The sequence below is a fragment of the Zea mays genome, chromosome 6 (genome assembly GCF_902167145.1).
Source record: "Zea mays cultivar B73 chromosome 6, Zm-B73-REFERENCE-NAM-5.0, whole genome shotgun sequence".
Taxonomy (NCBI): Eukaryota; Viridiplantae; Streptophyta; class Magnoliopsida; order Poales; family Poaceae; genus Zea; species Zea mays.
In genome coordinates this window covers 52,399,002-52,425,369 of record NC_050101.1, presented here as the reverse complement: position 1 = coordinate 52,425,369, position 26,368 = coordinate 52,399,002, and the positions used below count along the sequence as shown (strand labels likewise).

Below are 26,368 nucleotides of genomic sequence, written 5' to 3'. Positions count from 1 at the left end.
TACTAGATGATCAAATTGTCTAATTAGATTCCTATTATCATGTGAAAACACCACTAAGGTACAATATTTGATTCATTGTTAATTTTGGTTAAGAAAAATGAACTCTACTAGGGGCAAGGAAGGAACTAAGACATCCTTTAAAATAGAATATTTTTAAAATAATTATATAGGAATTTCATGAGAATTAATTTATTTTTAAATGAAAAACATAGAAACCAGAAAAAAAATTCCGCATTAAAAAAATATAAAGAGATGAGTCGAAAGAGTAGAGACCACTGTATATTCGACCCAGGCGCTGCTACTTGGGCCATTGGGCTTGGGCCACTTGGGTTTGGGTTTCGGCTTGGGTGGGGTCGTGCGGTCGGAGTCCGTGACTCCATTTGTGTGTGGCCTGGCCGAGTCAAGACGAGGAGACTTTTTAACTTTCACGGAAATTTCCCCTCTCTTGGTCTCTTCTCTTGCGCGTTCCTCTTCTTCCTAGTCCTAGGCTACTTTCTTCGATCCCAACTCCGAGTCGCCTGTCATCTCTCTCTACCAGATTAGATTGGGGATCTCATCTCATCCGAATCCTTCATAGTATTACACAACCAGCAAGGCCGCCCGCTTGCCGGCAACATGAAGAAGATCTTCGGCGCCAAGAAGAACAAGGATCCGCCGCCCACAATCCAGGACGCAACCGACAGAGTACGTATCATCAACCAAGTTCCTTCCTTCTTTCATTACATATCAATCCTTGCAGATTCAATCAAATCGATTCCTCCCTGCAGATCACCAAGCGCGGCGACACCGTCGATGAAAAGATCAAGAAGCTCGACGCCGAGCTCGCGCGCTACAAGGAGCAGATCAAGAAGACGCGCCCAGGCCCCGCTCAGGAGGCCGTCAAGGCACGAGCCATGAGGGTCCTCAAGCAGCGCAGGATGTGAGCCACCACCGTCCCTTCCTGCTCTCTGCACCCCCACCCCCCTAGCCCTTGCTCTCTTCATTCACATACATGCAGTACATCTCTCCTCGACTAGTACATTACCAATTTATTACTTTACTTTTTGATTACACTCCTGCTTCAGATAATTACAAAGATGTCTACTTTACCATGTCCATACATGAGAGCCAGCCTACCTTCAATGCTTATTTGCATGATTGCATCTACTCATCTTTAGCTAACTGCTTGGGATTGTGCTGAATCAATCAATGCATTCCATAAACATACAACTGTTGTCTTACTTGATACAGACATTTTAACTATCCTATTCCTATTTGGCTATTTCTGTATATAATAATATATACTGTCAACACCAGTATAGATAAATATGTATAAATTGATTTTCTGATGTGTGTCCATGTCAATTTTGCAAACAACATGTCGATTGCATCATGACTCGAGGGAGTTGAGTATAGTAATAGTTTCTCCAAGACCTAGGCAAGGGGAAAATGAGATTGCTTTTATTACCACTTCCTTAGTACATTCTTTTAGTTTTCCAGAAAAAAAAAGAAATTTTAGGGGCCGTTTGGAAGAGCTCCAGCTTCAGTTTCTCCGAAGAGAATCACTTCTAGTCAGCCAAACACTCAAAATACCAACTGATTTAGGTGGGGATTGGGAGAGAATCACTTCTCCATTTACACTAGAAGCTGGGAGCTAAAAAACCTAATTCACTCTGGTCCTTATTATATTCAGGTGGGGATCAGGGTGGGGGGGGGGGGAATCACTTTTTGTCAGCTCACAGCCCTGCTCCCTCCTAGGAATCCACTAGAATCACTCTATCAGAGAAACAAGAAACAAAGTTGAAGAATCAGGGAGTGGAGCTGTTATGGTCGCTAGATCGGTGATGGATTGAAGAGGGGTATCGATGGACAGGAACGTCGGCCGGGGGCCTCTGCCCACTGTCGAGCAAGAGGAGGGTTTCTCCCTTCTAATTCTTGCCTACTTTATTTCTCATCTATTGATTACATAAATAGGCTGGCTGGTCGTCCCTGTCTAGCTAGAGATCTTTATCTCCTTAAAACTCTCCTAAAAACTCGTAACAAACTAATCGATGACCTTCTAATCTCCTAAATAATCCCAACTAATCTTCTAATCTTATATCTAACTATACCCATGGGTGTTGCTGTCGCAGCCCCTCCGTGGGCCTCCTTAGGTCCTGACACTACACCCCTCCTGGACAAGCAGCTCGTCCTCGAGCTGCAGCATGACGGGTGCTCAAAGACCGAGTCTACTTGACCCAAAACCAGATACTTAGAAGGCAAGCCTTTTACATCTTGGCTTATCTTATTATTCCGAATCTGAATTTTTTGACCCCATAAGATAAGGCGGACACCCTCCGCGCATTGGACTTGCACGTGTGCAACCACCCGGATCCCAGAGACGCCATCTGTACGAAAGGGGAGCTCATGGACGGGCACCTGGAATAGGTCGCAACAATAACCAGCGGAGGTTCCCGCGTAGCGACCGGTAGCGGAATGTGGTGGCGCTAGACAGTGCGCCCTTGCTGATGACGAGGGGAGTGCCTTCCCTACCGCCGCTGCCGTAGAGTTGAAGTTCGTTGCCCACGGGACACGTACCATGCTCTTGCTCGCACTTGGAGATAGCGGCCCGGTGCCACTGCTAATGGTCGACCGGCAGGGCGAGGCCACGCCCCCGTGTGTCGAGGTCAACCGTCACCAAGGCTGCCTCGAGCATCTGTCGGCGCACCTCTCGCATTCTCCGTCGTGCAAGGAAGCCACGAGCAGCAGCCTGTATGCCCACAGCCGCCGACGTCTGGAGCCGTGCGGACAACGCCAGCTGCTGCTGCTCATGTTGCACTGCTGCCTTGATTTGCAGTAGCCCCTGCTCAACCATCCGTAGCGTCTCTTGCATTTTTGCGAGATCAACCCTTATGTTGGTCCACAAGTCCCCCATCAATGGAGCTGGTGATTGTTGAGCCATGGCTGCCCTTAGTGGCGTTGTCCATGGGTACGGAGGCGCCGTCAACGAAGATGATGTGATGAAATTTGGCATTGTCCCTGGAGATGGGCACGCCGACGTCCAGGATGTGTTGACAAAATTGGCAGGCGATGCTGCCCATGGAGATGGGGACGCCGGTTGCCAGGATGGCGTGACGAAGGTGGCATGCGGCGCAACCCATGGAGATAGGGACGCCGGTTGCCAGGACGGCGTGACAAAGGTGACATGCGACACAGTCTATGGAGATGGGGACACCGGTTGCCAGGACGCTGCCGCGAAATTGGCAGCAGAAGCCATGTGATCAGATCGAAACTCAAGCTATCTGATACCAGATGTTATGGTCGCTAGATCGGTGAGGGATTGGAGAGGGGTATCGATGGACAGGAATGTCGGCCGGGGGCCTCTGCCCACTGCCGAGCAAGAGGAGGGTTTTTTCCTTCTAATTCTTGCCTACTTTATTTCTCATCTATTGATTACATAAATAGGCCGGCTGGCCGGCCCTGTCTAGCTACAGATCCTTATCTCCTTAAAACTCTCCTAAAAACTCGCAAGAAACTAACTGATAACCTTCCTAGATAATATCAACTAATCTCCTAAATAATCTCAACTAATATTCTAATCTTGTATCTAACTATCCTTATCTAATCTCCTTTGGAGGGCCCATGGCTGCTGTTGTCGCAGCCCCTCCGTGGGCCTCCTTAGGCCCTGACAGGAGCTCTCCCAAACGGGACCTAATAGAGAACCTTCAGTCCGTCCGTTCGTCAACGGTTACTAAGCTCCTAATCTTCACCCTCTGTTTTTTTTACAGGTACGAAGGGCAGCGTGACATGCTCTACAACCAAACATATAACCTTGACCAAGTTGCTTTTGCGGCAGAGGGACTTAAAGATGCTCAGCAAACTGTATACCTCCAGAGTTACCTGAGAAAACCCTTTAATATTTCTTGCCACTTTCCTTCTAGAATCCTAGCCTTACGCTTCTCATTGGACAGATGACTGCGATGAAGGCTGCCAATAAAGAGCTCAAAGGGATGATGAAAACTGTCAAGCTCGAAGATATTGATGTATGTTATTAAGCATTCTCCCATCTTTACTCTCACCAGATTCCTCGCGCTTTCAGCATTGATGCCTTACATGCATTTACACTTTGTTGCTTATTTTCCTTTTTGATTGATGTTGCATCTGAACATATACCTCCTATGATCCATAGAGTATGCAAGATGAGATGATGGATCTTATGGATGTGAGCACTGAAATACAAGAAACTCTTGGCAGAAGCTACAACGTCCCAGATGACATCGATGAGGAAGAACTTATGGGGGGTACGGTTCAACTATCCTGACACTTTGATTTCTCTTGGATATTTGCAAACGCTATATATATATATATATTTTTCAAACCGCATACATTGCTACAAAGCTTATGAAGGAGCAAAAACTCCTTTATCTCTCTGCTGTCCCTCATTTTGTTTCTTGGAAAATGCAGAGCTCGATGCTTTGGAAGCCGACATGGACTTCGAATCAGAGTCAGTCCCATCTTACCTCCAACCAGACCAAGAACCTGAACTCAGCTTACCTGCTGCACCAACTGGCCATGCAGCAGTCCCGGCAAACCAGCAGCAGGTAGTGAAACTGTTGTGAGAGAATGACGTTAGATGTTGCGTACTTTTTAGTGTTGCTTTTGTTTATACCCAACATCATGGTAGTTATTTGGTTTCCTTTAGCTCTGTCATGTGCGCTAACAACCAGTTGGCCTATTGCAACATGGGGCCACGCTTTTAAATTTTATTATCTCAAAAATAAATTAGCACGTTTCGAATTTATCCCAATGAACGTCAGAGAAGAAAAATGTGATGAAGGAGAAGGTAAAAAAAAACTTAGGATGTTCTCTCTTTATGGGTGTGGCAGTTTATAAGGTAGAATAAGGTAGAAGACAGAACACCTGAATTCTAAGTTGAACGCGGATGGAATGAGCATCCACATCTGGCCAACCTAAAAAAAATCTTATAAACTTATAGTTGGATCCATTTCCAGTTTTCTTGACTGCAGTGGCATATAGGAGTACTACTATCTCGATGGTGGATCCATAGTAATAATTGTTTTGCTTGTTTTTCATTCCTTTTTGGATGCAGGAGGATGAGCTAGGATTGCCTACAGTGCCACAAGCATCCATTCGTACATAATCAAGCAGAATCACGTTTCTTGCAGTCAACGATATAAAGGAAGTCGTATTATATATCTACAGCTGGGTGTAAAAATGCTGTTATGTACCGCACCACTTCGATTTTTTTTGTCACTCCACTTGTGGATGGTGTAAATCTGATTGAATTGAATTAGTTGGGAGTTGGGACATTTTAAGATCCTCTTGTATTTGCTGTATGGTTGTACAGAAAGCAGCAAGGCCAGAGCAGCACGTTTATACCGTACTGTGAGAAAAAATGGTGATACGTGGCTAATGTGCTAAATAGCTCTTCCTTAAACATCTCTTCTAGAAGAGCTTTAGTTGGGGATAAGTGGAATGTGTTATCTATCAGTTCTAATCATCAACCACCAAAAGTACAAACCATCTGCTCTGTTTTTCTCTCATGGGACGTTTAGATCGCTTCATTATGGGACGTTTAGATCGCTTCATTTTAGAGGAATTGTAATTCACTCAATAAAATAACTTATTTAGTTTAGAATTTGATATTCCATAACTTTATAAAGTTCAGATATAAAACTATCTTAAATTTATGGATGCGGGATGGAAAATGATTTTATGCGGTAGCAGAATTTATTTTTACTTTGTAACTTACATGACACTATTTGTCTTACTCTTTTATAATAAAATTGTAATACATAAATATTTATGACATCTTGCTAATAATAGTATACAAATATATTTTACATAAAACCGAATTAGATTAATTGATATATGTTTAAATTATTATTATTAGAGTGGAATTCAATTCCAGTGATCCAAACGAGACGTCAACTCTAAAAGAATGTTAGAATTTTTTTTCTAAGGGCTAGTTTGGGAACCTATTTTCCCAAGGCATTTTCATTTTTTCTAAAGAAATTAGTTTATTTTTCTTAGGAAAATAAAAATCGCTTTGAAAATGGAGTAAGGGAAAATGAAAATCTCTTTGAAAAATAGAGTTCCCAAACTAGTCTTAAAAATAATTATTGGAGGCAGTTTAAATTTTTTTAGGTGAAATATGGTGTATACCTCCGCAGTTTCTTCAAAAAAGATTAAAAAACTACAAACCCGAATTGAAAAAACTAGGTCCATCTATCTCTCCTTCCGTGTGTGATTAGGAAAACACTATGTCACGCAAATATACGGGGAGCACAGACGCTGCATGCGGGTTGCTGTATTTTTCCAGTCACGAAAAGGGTTCTGTTGGAGCGTCAGATTTTTCTTTTTTTCCCCTTAAATCTGGTATTGGGGTTGTTTTAAGGGAGCTATCAGAGTTGCTTAGAAACCAAGTAGTAGTCGATTTTGGCGGCAATGTGCTGAGCAGTGTGGTTGATTAGAAATGATATTGTGTTTAACAAAACTATTACTAATTCCTTCTTGCATGTCTAATGACGTTGGTCCCGGGTGACTGACGAGAAAGAGAGTATCACTAATGCTCCGTTTGGAAGTCTATATTGAAAGATGTGGAATTGAATTGGGTTCAATATCAAATCAGCCATGGTATTGAAATGAGATGTAATTATAATTCTATTGTTTGAATGTCGATGAATTGAAATTTGGAATTGTGCGGTCTAATTCCACGTAACACAGGTGGGTGACGCTCTGTATTGGGAGAGTGAGTTTCTAGTTATAGTCCAATTCCAAGGAATTGCGTCTCTCATTCTAAATCTCAATTCCTATGTGCAACCAAACAACAAAATTTAGGAAAGCTGGTTTCAATTCCCAATTCTGTGTTTCAATATCGACATCCAAACAGACTATAAAGGAAGGTGCCAAGTGTTTGGAAATTGTGGTGATCAAAGCTTAGTCCCGCCTAGCGGATTCTAGTATGTTTTAAGTCTAATAAGGCACTGTTTGGAAGCAACCTAATTTTTAAGAAACCAGTTTTTATCTTTTAGCTAGGAGAGGTCAGCTTCTTCGTTTGAAATCTAATTTCTATAAACTGGTATGTTTGGAACCACCTTAATTTCTATGAACCGGTTTCTTAAAAATTGGGTGCTTCCAAACAGGACCTAAGATTGGGAGTGTTTTGTTCCTTTAGTCTCCCTTCTAAACTTTAGGCTTTAGTCTCTAAAATTTCTATTTTGGAGGCCTCATTTAGTTATATTGTTTGGCAGTTTAGAGACTAAAAGTGACTAACTAAAGTTTAGGAGGTAGGAATCAAACATCCCCTGAGTGTAGATAAGGAACAAGATGACAAGATGACAATAGAATTAGAGATGGCAATAGATACCCGATGGATAAAAACCAAATTAGGACATGAGTACGGTAAATTTTGATGTCCACGAGTATTTTATTAAGTCATTTACTATACCCATTGAATATGGTGAGTATGAGTATAATCTCTCTTGTTCCATTCCCACTATCCGATGGGAAAACCGGTAAACTATGACAAGGCAGATTCGGGTTATTAGAATGGTTCTGTATAGAAATAAATGTCGGGCTTGTGATAAAATTATGTGAGTTTTGATAAATTTGTCATGCTAGGCACAAAGATAATATATTATTTTAGTATTTTTCATTATTGATGAGGTACGAGACTCCAATATTTTATATTTGTTACTCACTTTTGTGATTAAAATAATCATGCTTATTAGAATTTTGGTGGGTATAGGTGCCCGATGAGTATCCACTACCCTTGGTAGGTAGAGATATGAGTTAATTTTATACACATAATGAGTAGTGGGTATGGGTAATGTGGTATTATTTTATCGTGGATATAAATATGGCCTTATATGCCCACATGATACCTTACCATTTGCCATCCCTAGATAGAATTCTTACTCCTAAGACCATTTCCAAGAACATATTGCAAATCAGGAGACCCATACAACCATTTGCGTATAAGGGCCCAAAATACGCAAGTGCTTCCTCCAACAATCGAACCGAAATTGATGGGTTGTATAATGACTATTTTGTTGATCACCATGTGTACTCAGATGAGCTTTTTCGCAGACGGTACATTTATGTAAAAATAGAATGCTAATATTTAATTATGTTGATGTTGCATATGTTGATTTGATGATTTAATTATGTACAGGTTCCGAATGACAAAAAAGTTATTTCTTCGCATTATCGAGAATATTAAGGCAAATGATGAGTATTTCGAGCATAAAATTAATGTTGTTGGAGTGTAGGGTGCTCGCTGTTGCAAAATATGTATGTAACACTACATATGCTTACTTATGGAGGACTATCTGATGGATTAGATGAGTACTTGAGAATGGGAGAAAACACAATTATTAAAAGCCTGAAGTGATTTTCACCAAAGATGTTGTGGTTGTATTTGGTCCGTCGTACCTTAGGGATCCAAACAATCATGAGCTACAGCTGAAGAACGATGTTTTCCTAGAATGCTTGGAAGTATCGATTGCATGTACTAGAGATGGGAGAAATGTCCATAGCTTGGCAAGGGATGTACACCAGTCACTATCAAAAACCAACTCTAATCCTTGAAGCTATTGCATCGCATGACCTTCGAAATATGGCATGTATATTTTAGTTTGCCAGGGTCACACAATGATGTTAATGTATTGCATCATTTATATGTATTTGATGACCTAGAATCTAGTAATATCGTTGAGGTTAACTTCACAATTAATGGTAACAAGTACAATATAGGATATTATTTGGCTGATGGCATCTATCTCTAGACTGGGCAACCTTAGTGAAAGCAGTATCCCTTGGATTTTTTGTTAAGAAGCAAGCAGAATTCAGGAAAGATGTGGAGCGAGCCTACGGGGTGTTGCAATCACGTTGGGCTATAATGCATGGTCCAACAAGGTTTTGGACACCCGAGGACCTTAATTACATTATGTATGTCTTATAATCTTGTACAATATAATTATTGAAGATGAGAGAGATATGACTCGACTAAATAATGAGGAATACCTAGGATCATCAAGTCCTTCATATGGTCACAACTGTAATGTATTGGTCGGATGAAGGTGTGAATGCGTTGGGCCTGCCATTATTGGCCCAACTGTTGGAGCCTATTATTTCAACACATATGAGCTATTTTACAAATAGGGCGATGGATGCCTGTAAGCCCAAAATCTGTATAGGAGAAAAACAATAAGATCAATAAATAAGTATACTTATGTGTTAGTGTTTTGATAATTATTTGATTTCCTTTTCTATGTGCACACTCAATTGAGGGAATCAAAGTATTCAAATAGCAAATAAATAGCAATATAAGAGTTGTGTAGTTCAAAAAAAAACTTAGATGTAAATCTTGAAACTAAAAGAGTTGGTTGAAATCGATAATTAAAGGAAAGATTTTTTTCTGTAAACTATATTAATCTTTTAAAACATTCTAATTAGAATGATACCTAGTAAATATTTTATTTTTCCCTAAATAAGTGAAATAAAGGATACTCACTTTTATTAAAATTTTGATCACATACTCAAAAGTAATATTTTCCTAAAATAAAATATATGTGTGCATGGCACATTTTGAGCCTTTTAACTAAACAAGGGAATAATATGGGAATAATTCATTTGGTTCAGTAAATAATGGATACACAAAATAAAATAAACCGGATATAATAAGTTAGAGATTTTGTTTGAGCACTTAAATATACTTTAAATTGAACGCTGGTTGAATTTAATTTGAGATCTGAATTCAAATCTAATTTGAAATTGGAAAGAATTAGAAAATAAAAAGGGATTTATGTGCTGCCTGGGCCGAATTCCATGCTCCTGGCCCATTTCTCCCCTTCTCTACTCCACATCGGCCCACGTCGCTCGCACCCACGCTCCACCGACAAAAGAACCCCGCTCGTCAGCCCCACGCCACGCGGAATCCATGTGCCCACCCCGCACGCTCGGACTCGAACGACTCACCTCCATGTGGGGACAAATAGTCAGTTCTGTCTTCCTCTCATCCGTTGAATCGGGTCCCCGAATCTAGCCGCGTGAGGACCGGAAAAATCGCGTGCCTCGCTCCTGCCACATGGAGCCTGACCAACCTCGCTCCACCTCCTTATTCCAGGCGCGACCATGGGTCTGCAGATGGGTCCTGATGCACGCTCAATTTCCTCCTGATGCGAGCTCAACAAACCTCGTGGATTCCAGGATTGGGGGGATCCGCTGCCGTGACCCATGGCGCTTTGGTTCCTTGCGGGGCTATATAGGACGATCGTGACCTCTCTCCTCCCTCATTCCATAGCCGGTGCATCGCGCCATATGCACCCCACCGCTAACCATGGCGGAGAGTGAGAGAACCGCGAGAGACCCGATGTGAATCATCTAGGCCCCTTTGGTAATGTTTTGGTAATTAATGACAACTGTTTGTGGACTAACAATTCTTGGAGAAATAAGAATGCAGGGTTGGACCACATAGAACAGGAAATGTTGAAGAATCATACGCATTGGTTGTGGATCGGATGAAGGGAAAGGTATTATATAGGTTTCATTTTTGCCGGTCTTAAAGAGTTTAGAGAAGATACCTGACCGGATTAGTAGGCTAGATAGCCGTACTATTAAGAGGGGTCAATGACTTAGATCTGTGTAAAATTTAGTGCCTCATAGAGCATCAAGAAGTTGCATTTGCATGAGGACTAACAGCGCTTCACATTTCGCGAGTCAAAAGTTCTTTCAAAAGCATGTTTGAAAAATTGCGAAGTCATGGACGCGCGGACTGTCCGGGCCTTAGGGGCGGACCGTCCGCGATCCACCAGAGGGGTCCGAAGTCTGACCATTTGTATTAACACTGTGTTCTATTGCACTGCGGACCGTCCGGGCCTTAGGGCCGGACCGTCCGCAGTCATGACCAGAGGAGGGTGACTTCGGGCCAGTCCCTGAATTATAGGCGGACGGTCCGCCTGTGAGGGGCGGACGGTCCGCAAGTGTCAAACTCGTTTTTGGACAGGGACTGTGTGTTTTTATAGACTTGTACTACGGACTGTATGGGGGACCAGTCCGGACAGTACTGTCTCAGGTCTCGGACCGTCCGGGATTTATAGCCGGACGGTCCGCGTGTGTTAACTTCTTTTTATCCGAGGCTCAGGTGTTTGAATCTGCCAGGTCGCGGACGGTCCGGCCTTGAAGGGCGGACTGTCCGGACCCACCTTTTGAGTCAGCTCTGACATGTTTCAAACGGTCATTATAGCCGTTATATGTACGGCGGACCGTCCGGCCCTAGGGCGCGGACGGTCCGCGTGTGCGCAGAACTGCCCCCTCTTACACATAACGGTTGGTTTTAGATGGGGGACTATAAATAGAAGGGTAGCTCGTGTGAGAGAGCTCTCTTGGCCATTCCTTGCACACATTGAGCTCATTTGTGATCCTCCAACTCACTCTCTCACACTCTTTGCTTGAGATTGCATTCTAGTGAGAGATTGAGGGTTCCTAGTGCATTTGCATCATTTGGTGATTCTTGAGGCACTAGGTGGTACACCGAGCAAGCGTTGTTGGCTTGTTACTCTTGGAGGTTGCCGCCTCCTAGACGGCTCGGGTGATTGTCTCCGTCGAGCTCTCCAAGAAGATTGTGGAGAAGCCGCGGTGTGGATTGTGAGGGGTTCGCGCCTACCTCGCCGGAGCGGCAAAGGTGACATTAGTGGGATCGAGGTATTGAGTGATTTCTTATCCACTTGGCTCAAAGATCAAGTCATGTCTTGATAGAGGAGCAAGTGAGAGCTTGAAGTCCACCTCAACGTGGATTAGGGGTGATCGGCAAATCACCGATACCACGGGATAAATTTCGGTGTCTATTCCTTCTAGCATTACTTATTGCCTTGCAATTGTTTAGTGATTTGCTTATTGTTCTTCAAGTATTCAACCTCCGTAGTTGTTTTTCATACATTGTTTACTTATTGACACTAGATAATTTATTCCTCTTGTTGTATTGATTAAATTTATTTAGTATTGTTGATTTTAGTCAAAACCGTCTATTCACCCCCCCTCTAGCCGGTGTCCTAGATCCTACAAGTGGTATCAGAACCGAGGACTCCATTGTTTGTGGATCTAATCATCCCGGAGTGGGACAAAATGGCTAGTAACAACAATGTGCACATTGGGAAGCCACCGCACTTTGATAGAAACAATTATGATTATTGGAAAATAAGAATGTCAATGCATCTTAGAGCAATGGGTGGAAAAATTTGGCCAATTGTTAGGGATGGATTTGTTGTATTGAAGGAAGATGAACCATCCGTTAGTGATAATGAGAATATCCTCACAAATGATCAAGCCATGAATGTCTTTTATGATGCTCTTGATATAAATGAGTTCAATCGTATCAAGAATCTCACAACCGCTCATGAGATTTGGATAAAACTAATGGAAATTCATGAAGGAACTACAATTGTAAAGAGTGCCAAACTATATGTGTGCAAAGGGAAGTTTGAGCAATTTATTATGAAAGAAGATGAGAGTGTATCCGATATGTTCAATCGGTTGAATGAGATAGTAAATGAACTCAAAGGACTTGGTTTTAATGTACCGGATGTGGATTTCACACACAAGTCCCTTAGATCTCTTCCGGAGAAATATGAGACTATTGTGACAATGCTAGTAAGGAGTGATCTATCTACAACTTCTCCAACCGAAGTATTGGGAGAAATTCTCACTCAAGATATATTTAAGAAGTCACAAGCCGATGCTTTAAGTTTGGCAAAGAAGGTGAAAAATGAATCTATTTCTCTCAAAGCCAAGGCCTCAAAGGAAATTGAAAAAGAAGATAGCAATGATGAAGAAAATGAAAGTGAGAGTGATGGTGACATGGCTTTATTTGTAAGGAAATTCAATAAATTCATGAAGATGAAAAGAGGTCAACCTAGAAGAGGTCAAACATCTAGAAGAAATGCTTTCAATGATAGAAAATGTTTTGAGTGTGGGGAACCCGGTCACATTGCCATGAATTGCCCAAGCAAGAAGAAGAAGGGCAAAGATGAAAGTGACAAGAAGAAAAAGAAATACTATAACAAGAAGAAAGATGGCAAAGCCTACTTAGTTGAATGGGACTCGGATGATAGCTCGGATGATGATGATGATGACACCTCATCCAAGCTTAATGCCGGAATTGCCATCAAGGAAGCTCCCTCACTCTTCTCATCCCCCCATTGTCTCATGGCAAAGGGAGATGCTAAGGTAAAAATCATCACCGATTTAAATGATATAAAAGATGATGATGATATCGATGATGTTGATGATGATGGCTATTCATATGATGATCTTGTTAGAATGTTAGGTGAGGCCGATGACTACATGCACAAAGAAAAAGAAAAATTTAAGACCTTGAAGGAATTGTATAAAAACCTCCAAGTGTCTTTTGAGGAGCTCAAGACCTCTCACAATGACCTCAAAGAAAATTGTGAGAAGCTTGCGGATGCTCAAAAATCATCTATTGTACATGAAGTTGAGGTGGTCACTAAGGATGTTGGAGTCACTTGTGACTTACTTGATAGTCTTACAAGTGAACCACTACCTACTAACTCTATTTGTGATAAATGCAAAATCTCTCTCAATGATAACATTGCTCTTGATGAATCAAAAATTATTGTTGAGAATGAAGTGTTAGTAGATAGAATAAATACTCTAACTCATGACCTAGAAAAGGCATATGGTGGTAAGACTAAATTGGATTTCATATTGGGAAGTCAACGATGCTCTCTTAACCGTGAAGGTCTTGGATATGTTCCCAAGAAAGGAAAGAATGCTTTTGTAAAGCAAAAGACATTGTTTGTGAAGGAATGTGACAAAGTGTGTCACAAGTGTCACAAAAAGAGACATGTTAAGAAAAATTGTCCCAAGTTCAAAAATGTATCCTCCACTTGTTTTGAGCATTGTTATGTTATTTCTCATAATGCAAAAGGTGTTCATGCTAAATTTGTTGGTACTTCAATTGTTGGAAACAAAAAGAAAGCTATTTGGGTACCAAAGACCTTGGTCACTAACATCCAAGGACCCAAGCAAGTTTGGGTACCTAAAAGAGATTGATTTCCTTTTGTAGGTAAACTACAAGGCGGGAGGGAATCATTGGGTGTTGGATAGTGGATGTACTCAACATGACCGGGGATATGAAGATGTTTACCCAAATGAGTGAGGAAGATTGCTCAAATTATGATAGTATCACATTTGGAGATAATCGTAAAGGAAAGGTTAAAGGTTTGGGTAAAATTGCTATCTCAAATGATCATTCTATATCAAATGTGCTATTGGTTGAGTCTTTGAATTTTAATTTACTTTCCGTAGCTCAATTATGTGATTTAGGATTTTGTTGCAATTTCACGGTTGAAGATGTTATTATCTCTAGTGTTGATGGTAGCAATCTTAAGTTTAAAGGTTTTAGACATGAAAATCTTTATCTTGTTGATTTCTCATCTAATGAGGCAAAGCTCACAACTTGCCTATTTTCAAAAGCTTCACTAGGATGGTTATGGCATAGAAGACTTGGTCATGTTGGGATGAAGCAACTCAATCGGTTAACCAAGCATGACTTAGTTCGAGGCTTAAAAGATGTGAAGTTTGAAAAGAACAAATTGTGTAGCTCTTGTCAAGCCGGTAAGCAAGTGGCAAATACTCATCCAAATAAAAGTCAAATGTCCACTCATCGACCTTTGGAATTACTTCACATGGATTTATTTGGGCCCACATCTTTTGTAAGTATTGGTGGTAATTCTTATTGTCTTGTGATTGTGGATGACTATTCAAGATTTACTTGGGTTTATTTTCTACGAGACAAATCCAATGTGTTTGAAACATTCAAGTCATTTGCTATATTGGCTCAAAATCAATTTGATTTCGACATCAAAAAGGTTAGAAGTGATAATGGGTCGGAATTCAAAAATGGAAGAATTGATCAATATTGTGATGACAAGGGTATCAAACATGAATTCTCTTCCAAATATACCCCGGAACAAAACGGTATTGTTGAAAGAAAGAATAGAACTCTTATTGACATGGCTAGGTCTATGTTAGCGGAATATAGTATATCGGATTCTTATTGGGCCGAGGCAATAAATACCGCTTGTCATTCATCAAATAGACTATATTATCACAAGCTCTTGAAGAAAACTCCATATGAATTGCTCATTGGTAGAAAGCCAAATATCTCATATTTTAGGGTATTCGGTTGCAAATGTTATATTTTGAGAAAGGGGAGCCAGCTTTCTAAATTTGAGAAGAAATGTGATGAGGGTTTTCTTCTTAGATATTCATCAAATAGTAAGGCTTATAGAGTCTTCAACAAAACTCATGGTATTATTGAGGAAGCATATGATGTTGAATTTGATGAAACAAATGGGTCTCAAGATGAGAGTGATAATCTCGATGATGTTGGGGGAACTCAATTGATAAATGCAATGAAAACAATGGCCATTGGTGAAATAAAACCAAAGGAAGATGATGATGAAAATAGTGTGGTTGTCATTCCTTCATCCTCAACTATAAATGAGGAAGATCACCAAAGCCAACAACTCAATGAAACCATGGATACTCATGATCAAGGTACTTCAAGACCTTCGGTTTCTCCTAATGCTTCAACAAGCAATTATCAAACGGTATCAAGAATTCATCATTCCATTGTGAAGGATCACCCGGTTGATCAAATTGTGGGTGATATTAGTAAGGGTGTTCAAACTCGCTCTCGCATAGCTTCATTTTGTGAACATTTCTCTTTTGTATCTTGTATGGAACCTAACCGTGTAGATGAAGCTCTACTTGATGTTGATTGGGTGAATGCAATGCATGAAGAATTAAATAACTTCGCTCGAAATGAAGTTTGGGAGCTTGTTGAGAGACCAAAGAACCACAATGTTATTGGTACAAAATGGGTGTTTCGCAACAAGCACAATGAAGATGGTGTGGTAGTAAGAAACAAGGCAAGATTGGTTGCACAAGGATATACTCAAATTGAAGGATTGGATTTTGGGGAGACATTTGCTCCCGTAGCAAGATTAGAAGCAATCCGGATTCTACTTGCTTATGCTTGTGCACATAATATCAAGCTCTACCAAATGGATGTAAAGAGTGCCTTCCTAAATGGTAAGATTAGTGAACTAGTGTATGTTGAACAACCTCCCGGTTTTGAGGACCCCAAAAGACCTAACCATGTGTTCAAGCTTTCTAAAGCTCTCTATGGGCTTAAGCAAGCTCCACGCGCTTGGTATGAAAGGCTTAGGGATTTCTTGCTTTCCAAAGACTTCAAAATTGGGAAGGTTGACACTACTCTATTCACTAAAAGAGTTGGCAAAGACTTATTTGTTTGTCAAATCTACGTTGATGATATTATTTTTGGATCTACTAATGAATTATTTTGTGAGGAGTTCGGAAAAATGATGTCAAAAGAATTTGAAATGTCTATGATAGGAGAATTGAGCTTCTTTCTTGGCCTTCAAATCAAACAATTGAAAGATGGAATTTTTATAAGTCAATCAAAATATTTGAAGGACATGCTCAAGAAGTTTGGTTTAGAAAATGCTAAGCCTATCAAGACTCCAATGGCAACAAATGGTCATCTAGACTTAGATGAAGGAGGTACTATGGTTGATCAAAAACTTTATCGTTCAATAATTGGTAGTTTGCTTTATATTACCGCATCTAGGCCCGATGTTATGTTTAGTGTATGTATGTGTGCTCGATTTCAAGCTTCACCTAGAGAGATTCACTTGAAGGCCGCTAAAAGAATTCTAAGATATTTGAAGTATACTCCTAATATTGGTCTATGGTATCCCAAAGGTGCTCACTTTGAATTAATTGGATACTCGGATTCGGACTATGCGGGGTGCAAAGTTGATAGAAAAAGCACCTCCGGTTGTTGTCAATTTCTTGGTAGATCTCTTGTTTCATGGTCTTCAAAGAAACAAAATTCGGTTGCTCTATCTACCGCCGAGGCGGAATATATATCGGCCGGAAATTGTTGTGCTCAACTATTATGGATGAAACAAACCTTATTGGATTATGGAATTATTTTCAAGAATGTGCCTCTCATGTGTGATAATGAGAGTGCGGTAAAATTGGCTACCAATCCGGTCCAACACTCAAGAACTAAGCATATTGATATACGGCATCACTTCTTAAGGGATCATGTTGGCAAGGGAGATATCTCTATTTATTCCATTGGCACGGATGATCAATTAGCAGACATTTTTACAAAGCCTTTGGATGAAACAAGATTTTGTTCTCTAAGAAGTGAAATGAATGTGATCGATCTCTCAAATGTGGCTTGAAGTTGATCACACATGTGTCGTCTTGCATCTTGGGTCTAAATATGCTCTTTATGCTATTTATTTGGTATTATTGGTGCATTTTTCATTCCTAATTGCTCTAGATAGTTTAATTCAAAAATTTTGCACTACTCAATTACATAATATGTATATGCATGCATACCAACTCTTGGATTGGTCTAAATGTCCATATATAAGCACCAATTCGGATTCGAAATTCAAAATCAGCAAGTGACCAGCAATTGGAAAAATGAGTATCAGGCCGCGGACCGTCCGCCCATGGACCGCGGACCGTCCGCAGCATCAGGACCTGGACAGTCCGAGCAGCCTCGCAGACCGTCTGAAATCATCAGGGCGCGGACCGTCCGCCGCCCCAGCGCGGACCGTCCGCGACAGGGCAGTAAAATCGGGCAGTGGCCGCAGACTTAACATTTGTGCTCATTCGCTCTTTCACTCTTGCTCTCCACTCGCCCAATACTCTCCTGTGTCGAGTGTGCGCGGACGGTGAAGTAAAGTTGCGCGCGGACAGTCCGACAGCTTGTGGCAACATTCCATCAACATGTCTTCATCACGGTATCTTCAAATCTTGTGGATTTCATCAAATCTCTTCATTTTTGAGATTATTTGGGTTTCCTCTCTGATCTAAAATTGAGCGGTAGGTTTCAAAATCTGATTGGTGGGATTGTTAGTTCTCCTCAATGTGAATGCTATGCAAAATTTTGAACTTGTTTGGATGCGTATTCTCTGCAAAATCATCAAATTCAACATTTGTGGCGGCTAGGGTTCTTTGGAGTCGCCCCTGGTCGGTCGCGGACCGTCCGCCTGGTGGACGCGGACCGTCCGGGCCTCTGGCGCGGACAGTCCGGCCCCCTAGCGTGGACCGTCCGGACCCTGGCAGAGCATTACAGTTCCATTCCTTTTTATAGTGGTGATTGGTATCAATTATTTATCTATGGATGTCTGTCACATTGTTGCAGTGGTTTTGGTGGTCTCCGCAAGAAACTTGCAGGTCGCTTTAAATCCAAGCGCCCTCGTGGAAATGATGATGACTATACACCAACCACTGATTCAGAGGCCCAATCCTCAGCTGGGGGCACTGAATCCATGGATGCTGAAGATTTTCCTCATGTTCATCCCGATTATCCCATTGATACCCAAGGATGGACTTATCCAAAGCGGAGATTTTCTATGGCTGAGTACTGCTCTAGACGGACTGTGAACCAGTATACTCTGCCATCTGATACAAATATCCAGTTTTTCCACACTCAGCTGCAGTTTGATGTCTTTTGGGGCACCCTGGTGGATACCAATTTTCATAAGCATCAGGTGATTGATTGGTCCTTCTTTCTAAGTCAATCAGTCATGGAGGGTCTCATCCCTAAATTTGAAACATGTGGATTATATCAGTTTATGGGGCAACGCACCGATTTCAATGAAATGGCAGTTAAGCAATTCCTGGCTACCTCGGAGATTGATATTGCAGAAGAATCTATCACCTGGATGACTGGCTTCAAGCGCTATTCTGCTTCTTTTGCTGACTTTGCCGCTGCCAACAGTCTGGACTATGGCACCATTTCTGCTGGGCTGGATCTTTATACTGAAGATAATTTTGAGGATTTTGTGCAGTTTTATGAGCCAGCCAGGCTCAGTATACCCAGGAGGTTTGGAGAGACAGCAGGACTCAGACATCATCCTGCTGTAATCAACAAGATTGCCAGAGTCACCATTCTTCCCAAGAGTGGTGATAAGAGTAAAATATGGGATAAGTTCTGGAACATCATCCAGCACATCATGAATGGTGAAGTCATGAATATTGTTCTTTTCATGATGAGACAGCTTAATGATTTGAAAATGGATAAGAATCAAAATTTGGCATATGCTCCTTACATTATGGCTCTCATCAAATCTAAGACAAGATTTGAGGGCCCATGCGAGATTGTTCACACCCCATTCAGGCCTTTTAAGAATGAGATAGGGTTTCTCACCAGGCCACTCACCCCCTTCCCAGATGATGAGGAAGACCCTGGCTATGAGGGTGGAGCAGCTCCTAATGTTGAGGGACAGCAGATGCCTCCTCCTCCACCTCCTCCTCAGCCTCAGCACTATTGGGAGCCTGCTCCAGGGTACTTTGATCCTTATTTTCACAATATGCAGCAAGGGCTTGAGACTCATATTGATACTCGCTTTGAGGGCCTGATGACACATGTGGATCACCGCCTCGATGACATGCAGTCTCGCTTTGACAGTAACTGGGATGCGCTCAACTCTGAATTTTCTGAGTTTCGTGATCAAATTCACACTAATGTCACTGATCCCATCATGTCCAGGCTGAATAATATGCAACAGAGTTTTCAAGATAACATGGGTGCTCTCTCCAGTCAATTTGACAATCTTTCTACAAATGACAACATGCATGATATAAGTCAGAGGCAGCAGCAGCTCCAGCAGGATTTTAGCCAGTTCTCCTCCCTGTTTGACACCTTCAGCACTCACTACTACAACATGCATCCTCCGCCGAGTGATCAGTGAGGCCTCTCCTTTGTGGCAATTGATGCCAAAGGGGGAGAGAAGTGATGAGAAGTTGTCTGGCGTCTCCTTCAGGGGGAGTTGGTGGTTGTATGTGGACATTAAGACCATGCATATGCATTTTACCTTTTTATGCCGCTTGCATTAGTTTATGTCTTACGCATTTGGAACTGGTTTGAACTGTTAACTCTATGTCGTATGTCTGTGGACTATTATCTGTAATATTCTGTGGGATGAACTATGTTTTAGTTCAAATTACTCAATGTGTGGTTAATCGAGGAGTGATTATAATTGTTGCGCTCACTCTACGAATCATCTCTTGTATGCCTCGATAACCATGATTGTAGGAAAGTCTCCATCAAACTCCAATATATTATGTGTGTTATATCTTCAGCTTCAAATAATCCTGCACACACTTAGGGGGAGCCTTTCTTACATACTGAGTTTTTATTGGGATTTATCTATCTCTCGGACAGAACTTCAAACCAAGATAAGTCCTATGAAACTCATCTCCAAGATCTATCTTATACCTTAGGTATGAGAGAGATTTGGAAAAACCTAACTTCTCTTTAATATACTATGTGTTGTTGTCATCAATTACCAAAAGGGGGGAGATTGTGAATCATCTAGGCCCCTTTGGTAATGTTTTGGTAATTAATGACAACTGTTTGTGGACTAACAATTCTTGGAGAAATAAGAATGCAGGGTTGGACCACATAGAACAGGAAATGTTGAAGAATCATACGCATTGGTTGTGGATCGGATGAAGGGAATGGTATTATATAGGTTTCATTTTTGCCGGTCTTAAAGAGTTTAGAGAAGATACCTGACCGGATTAGTAGGCTAGATAGCCGTACTATTAAGAGGGGTCAATGACTTAGATCTGTGTAAAATTTAGTGCCTCATAGAGCATCAAGTAGTTGCATTTGCATGAGGACTAACAACGCTTCACATTTTGCGAGTCAAAAGTTCTTTCAAAAGCATGTTTGAAAAATTGCGAAGTCATGGACGCGCGGACTGTCCGGGCCTTAGGGGCGGACCGTCCGTGATCCACCAGAGGGGTCCGAAGTCTGACCATTTGTATTGACACTGTGTTCTATTGCACTGCGGACCGTCCGGGCCTTAGGGCCGGACCGTCCGCAGTCATGACCAGAGGAGGGTGACTTCGGGCCAGTCCCTGAATTATAGGCGGACGGTCCGCCTGTGAGGGGCGGACGGTCCGCAAGTGTCAAACTCGTTTTTGGACAGGGACTGTGTGTTTTTATAGACTTGTACTACGGACTGTCCGGGGGACCAGTCCGGACAGTACTGTCTCAGGTCTCGGACCGTCCAGGATTTATAGCCGGACGGTCCGCGTGTGTTAACTTCTTTTTATCCGAGGCTCAGGTGTTTGAATCTGCCAGGTCGCGGACGGTCCAGCCTTGAAGGGCGGACTGTCCGGACCCACCTTTTGAGTCAGCTCTGACATGTTTCAAACGGTCATTATATCCGTTATATGTACGGCGGACCGTCCGGCCCTAGGGCGCGGACGGTCCGCGTGTGCGCAGAACTGCCCCCTCTTACACATAACGGTTGGTTTTAGATGGGGGACTATAAATAGAAGGGTAGCTCGTGTGAGAGAGCTCTCTTGGCCATTCCTTGCACACATTGAGCTCATTTGTGATCCTCCAACTCACTCTCTCACACTCTTTGCTTGAGATTGCATTCTAGTGAGAGATTGAGGGTTCCTAGTGCATTTGCATCATTTGGTGATTCTTGAGGCACTAGGTGGTACACCGAGCAAGCGTTGTTGGCTTGTTACTCTTGGAGGTTGCCGCCTCCTAGACGGCTCGGGTGATTGTCTCCGTCGAGCTCTCCAAGAAGATTGTGGAGAAGCCGCGGTGTGGATTGTGAGGGGTTCGCGCCTACCTCGCCGGAGCGGCAAAGGTGACATTAGTGGAATCGAGGTATTGAGTGATTTCTTATCCACTTGGCTCAAAGATCAAGTCATGTCTTGATAGAGGAGCAAGTGAGAGCTTGAAGTCCACCTCAACGTGGATTAGGGGTGATCGGCAAATCACCGATACCACGGGATAAATTTCGGTGTCTATTCCTTCTAGCATTACTTATTGCCTTGCAATTGTTTAGTGATTTGCTTATTGTTCTTCAAGTATTCAACCTCCGTAGTTGTTTTTCATACATTGTTTACTTATTGACACTAGATAATTTATTCCTCTTGTTGTATTGATTAAATTTATTTAGTATTGTTGATTTTAGTCAAAACCGTCTATTCACCCCCCTCTAGCCGGTGTCCTAGATCCTACACCCGACCTCTGTCGCCGCATGGGCATCTCACCGGTGGCGCGACTCTAGGATTGGCATGCTGTTAGGGTGGGTCTTCGGAATTGGACCCGTGGGCCTCATCATGCCGCTCGGAATACCGCCGTGGCCTCATCATGGACGGAGCTCTTGGAATCGCTTGCCATGGATACATCGTCGCCGCGGTTCCGCCTGTTTCCGTGGCCAACTACGTCGCAGCTCCTTCTCGGTGAGTAGTCACCCCCAGGATGTTCCCTGTCCTCTGCTCTGCGTGTTTGAAAGGGAAATGTGCCCTTGGGCCAATTCTAAGTATTTTGGTGGTTTAGTGCCCAACACAAGTGCTTAAGTGTAAAGAGGTGGACAAAGTACAAATCAAGGATAAAGGTATGTTTCTCAGACTTAGTACATTGTTTTGTGGACTAATGTATTGTGTCTAAGTGCTGGAAACAGGATAAAACCAATTGGAATTGTCTTGGCTCGAGCAGCCAAGACTCTGCTGAGTCTGGGAGCACCGGACTGTCCGGTGGTGCACCGGACAGTGTCCGGTGCGCCAGGCTGGCTCGAGCGAACTGGCCGCTCTCGGGATTTCACCAGCGACGTACGACTAAAATTCACCGGACTGTCCGGTGTGCACCGGACTGTCCGGTGAGCCAACGGTCGGCCGCGCGATCTGCGCGGGACACGTGGCCGAGCCAACAGCTAGAAGGGGGCACCGGACTGTCCGGTGTGCACCGGACATGTCCGGTGCGCCAACGGCTCTCTGGCGGCCAACGATCGGCTGCGCCGTTCAAGGAAAGAAATCGGGCACCGGACAGTGTCCGGTGTGCACCGGACTGTCCGGTGCACCAGTCGACAGAAGGCAAGATCAGCCTTCCAGATTTGCTCTCAACGGCTCCTAGCTGCCTTGGGGCTATAAAAGGGACCCCTAGGCGCATGGAGGAGAATACCAAGCATCCTTTGAGCATCATTGATCACTCACACTTCATTCTTGCGCACTTGTTCGACATTCTAGTGATTTGAGCTCCGTTCTAGTGTGTTAGTCTCTTGAGCTCAAGTCTGGGTTTTGCGTGTGCGTATTCGCTGTGATCTTTGTGTCGTGTGTGAGTTGCTAATCCCTCCCTTGCTCTGTGATTCTTCGTGAACATCTTGTGTAAGGGCGAGAGGCTCCAAGTTGTGGAGATTCCTCGCAAATGGGATATTGAAAGGCAAAGCAAAACACCGTGGTATTCAAGTTGGTCTTTGGACCGCTTGAGAGGGGTTGATTGCAACCCTCGTCCGTTGGGACGCCACAACGTGGAGTAGGCAAGCGTTGGTCTTGGCCGAACCACGGGATAAACCACTGTGTCATCTATGTGTTTGATCTCTTGTGGTATTGTGTTTTGTTGAGACTCCTCTCTAGCCACTTGGCGATTATTGTGCTAACACTTAACAAGTTTTTGTGACGATAAGTTTAAGTTTCATAGGATCACCTATTCACCCCCCCCTCTAGGTGCTCTCAATTGGTATCGGAGCCGTTCTCTTCACAAAGGGACTAACCGCCCGAAGAGATGGATCCTAAAGGGAAGGGAATCGTGATCAACGACAAGGAGAAGGAGTCCTTCGTCAACGAGCCAAGGGATGACAAGTCCAACGACTCGGGCTCGGGCCACAGACGCAAAGATGGGAAGAAGAAGAAGACAAGACGCATCAAGGAGATCGTCTACTATGACAGCGATGAGTCTACTTCCTCCCAAAAGGACGACGACTACGATAGACAAAAGACGGTTAACTCAAACTTTTCTTTCGATTATTCGCGCATCCCGCATAGTTCAAATGCTCAATTGCTCCCCATTCCACTTGGCAAGCCCCCTCACTTTGATGGAGAGGACTACGGATTTTGGAGCCACAAAATGCGTACTCACCTGTTTTCTCTCCATCCAAGCATTTGGGAGATTGTGGAAAGTGGAATGAAATTTGATAGCTCGGATAGCCCTGTGTTTATTAATGAACAGATTCATAAAAATGCACAAGCTACTACTGTGTTGCTAGCCTCTTTGTGCAGGGACGAGTATCACAAGGTGAGCGGCTTGGACAATGCCAAGCAGATCTGGGACACCCTCAAGATCTCTCATGAGGGAAACAACGTCACCTTGCTCACCAAAATGGAGTTGGTGGAGGGCGAGCTTGGACGGTTCTCGATGATAAGGGGCGAGGAGCCGACACAAACATACAACAGGCTCAAGACCCTTATCAACAAAATAAGGAGCTACGGGAGCACGCGATGGACGGACCACGACGTCGTCCGCCTAATGCTAAGGTCATTTACCGTTCTTGATCCTCATTTGGTGAACAATATTCGTGAAAATCCTAGGTACACCAAGATGTCGCCCGAAGAAGTTCTTGGGAAATTCGTTAGCGGGCGAATGATGATCAAGGAGGCAAGGTACGTGGACGACGCCTTGAATGGTCCGATCAACGAGCCGCAACCCCTTGCTCTCAAGGCAACACGAAGCAAGGAGGCGCTACCTAGCAAGGTGGCACAGATTGAGGCGGCCAGACTTAATGATGAAGAGATGGCTCTCATCATCAAAAGATTCAAGACGGTGCTTAAAGGTCGCAAGGGACAGCCAAGCAAGACCAAAGCCAAGGGGAAGCGCTCATGCTTCAAATGCGGTAAGCTTGGTCATTTTATTGCTAACTATCCCGACAATGATAGTGATCAGGATCAAGGGAACAAGAGGGAGCAAAAGAAGAACTATAAGAAGGCAAAGGGCGAGGCTCATCTTGGCAAGGAGTGGGATTCAGACTGCTCTTCGTCCGACTCCGACAATGAAGGACTCGCCGCCACTGCCTTCAACAAGTCATCCCTCTTCCCCAACGAACGTCACACTTGCCTCATGGCAAAGGAGAAGAAAGTAAGCACTCATAATACTAGTACTTATGCTTCTTCAAGTGAGGATGAGTCTAGTGATGATGATGAGATAGATTACTCATGCTTATTCAAGGGATTAGATAGAACCAAGGTAGACAAAATTAATGAATTAATTGATGCCTTGAATGATAGGAATATACTTCTAGAAAAGCAAGAGGATTTGTTGTATGAAGAGCATGATAAATTTGTAGAAGCTCAGAAATCTCTTGCTCTAGAAATTAAGAGAAATGAAATGCTCTCTAGTGAACTATCTTCTTGTCATGAAACTATTGCTAAGTTAAAGAGTTTTAATGATGATTTAAATGCTAGACTAGAAGTAGCTAGTAAATCTAATTCTTGTGTAGAAATTGTTGAAACTTGTAATAGGTGTAAAGATTTTGACATTGATGCTTGTAGTGAACACCTAGTTTCAATTTCCAAACTTAATGATGAATTGGCTAGTCTTAATACTCAACTTAAGACTAGCAAGAGTAATTTTGATAAGCTAAAATTTGCTAGGGATGCCTACACAATTGGTAGACACCCCTCAATTAAGGATGGACTTGGCTACAAGAAGGAAGCCAAGAACTTGACAAGCCATAAGGCTCCCATCTCCGCCAAGGAGAAAGGGAAGGCCCCTATGGCTAGTAGTGTGCAAAAGAACCATGCCTTTATGTACCATGATAGGAGACAATCTAGAAATGCTCATAGGAGATGTAACGCATATGATGCTTTTGATTCTCATGACATGTTTGCTTCTAGTTCTTCTTATGTGCATGATAGAAATGTTGGTAGGAGAAATGTTGTTCATAATATGCCTAGGAGAAATGTTGTTAATGTTCCGAGGAAAGTAATGAATGAACCCTCTACAATTTATCATGCTTTAAATGCTTCCTTTGCTATTTGTAGAAAGGATAGGAAAATAGTTGCTAGGAAGTTAGGGGCAAAATGCAAGGGAGACAAAACTTGCATTTGGGTCCCTAAGGATATTTGCACTAACCTTGTAGGACCCAACATAAGTTGGGTACCTAAGACCCAAGCCTAAATTTGCCTTGCAGGTTTATGCATCCGGGGGTTCAAGCTGGATTATCGACAGCGGATGCACAAACCATATGACGGGGGAGAAGAAGATGTTCACCTCCTACGTCAAGAATAAGGATTCCCAAGATTCAATTATATTCGGTGATGGGAATCAAGGCAAGGTAAAAGGGTTAGGTAAAATTGCAATTTCTAATGAGCACTCTATCTCCAATGTGTTTTTAGTTGAGTCTCTTGGTTACAATTTGCTATCTGTTAGTCAACTATGCAATATGAGATATAATTGTCTTTTTACAAATGTAGATGTGTCTGTCTTTAGAAGAAGTGATGGTTC

At 42.6% G+C, this 26,368-nt stretch overlaps 1 protein-coding gene across 1 annotated transcript; it reads left to right on the top strand.

Annotated features, from left to right (window-relative positions):
* The first annotated feature begins 408 nt into the window (after positions 1-408).
* LOC100284928 (uncharacterized) lies at positions 409-5,368 on the top strand. Its single transcript, NM_001157823.1, has 7 exons — positions 409-684; positions 768-919; positions 3,747-3,840; positions 3,930-4,001; positions 4,148-4,259; positions 4,423-4,559; positions 5,069-5,368. The coding sequence occupies exons 1-7, from the start codon at positions 616-618 to the stop codon at positions 5,117-5,119; spliced, it is 687 nt and encodes a 228-aa protein (NP_001151295.1). The 5' UTR covers positions 409-615; the 3' UTR covers positions 5,120-5,368.
* The last annotated feature ends 21,000 nt before the right edge of the window (positions 5,369-26,368 follow it).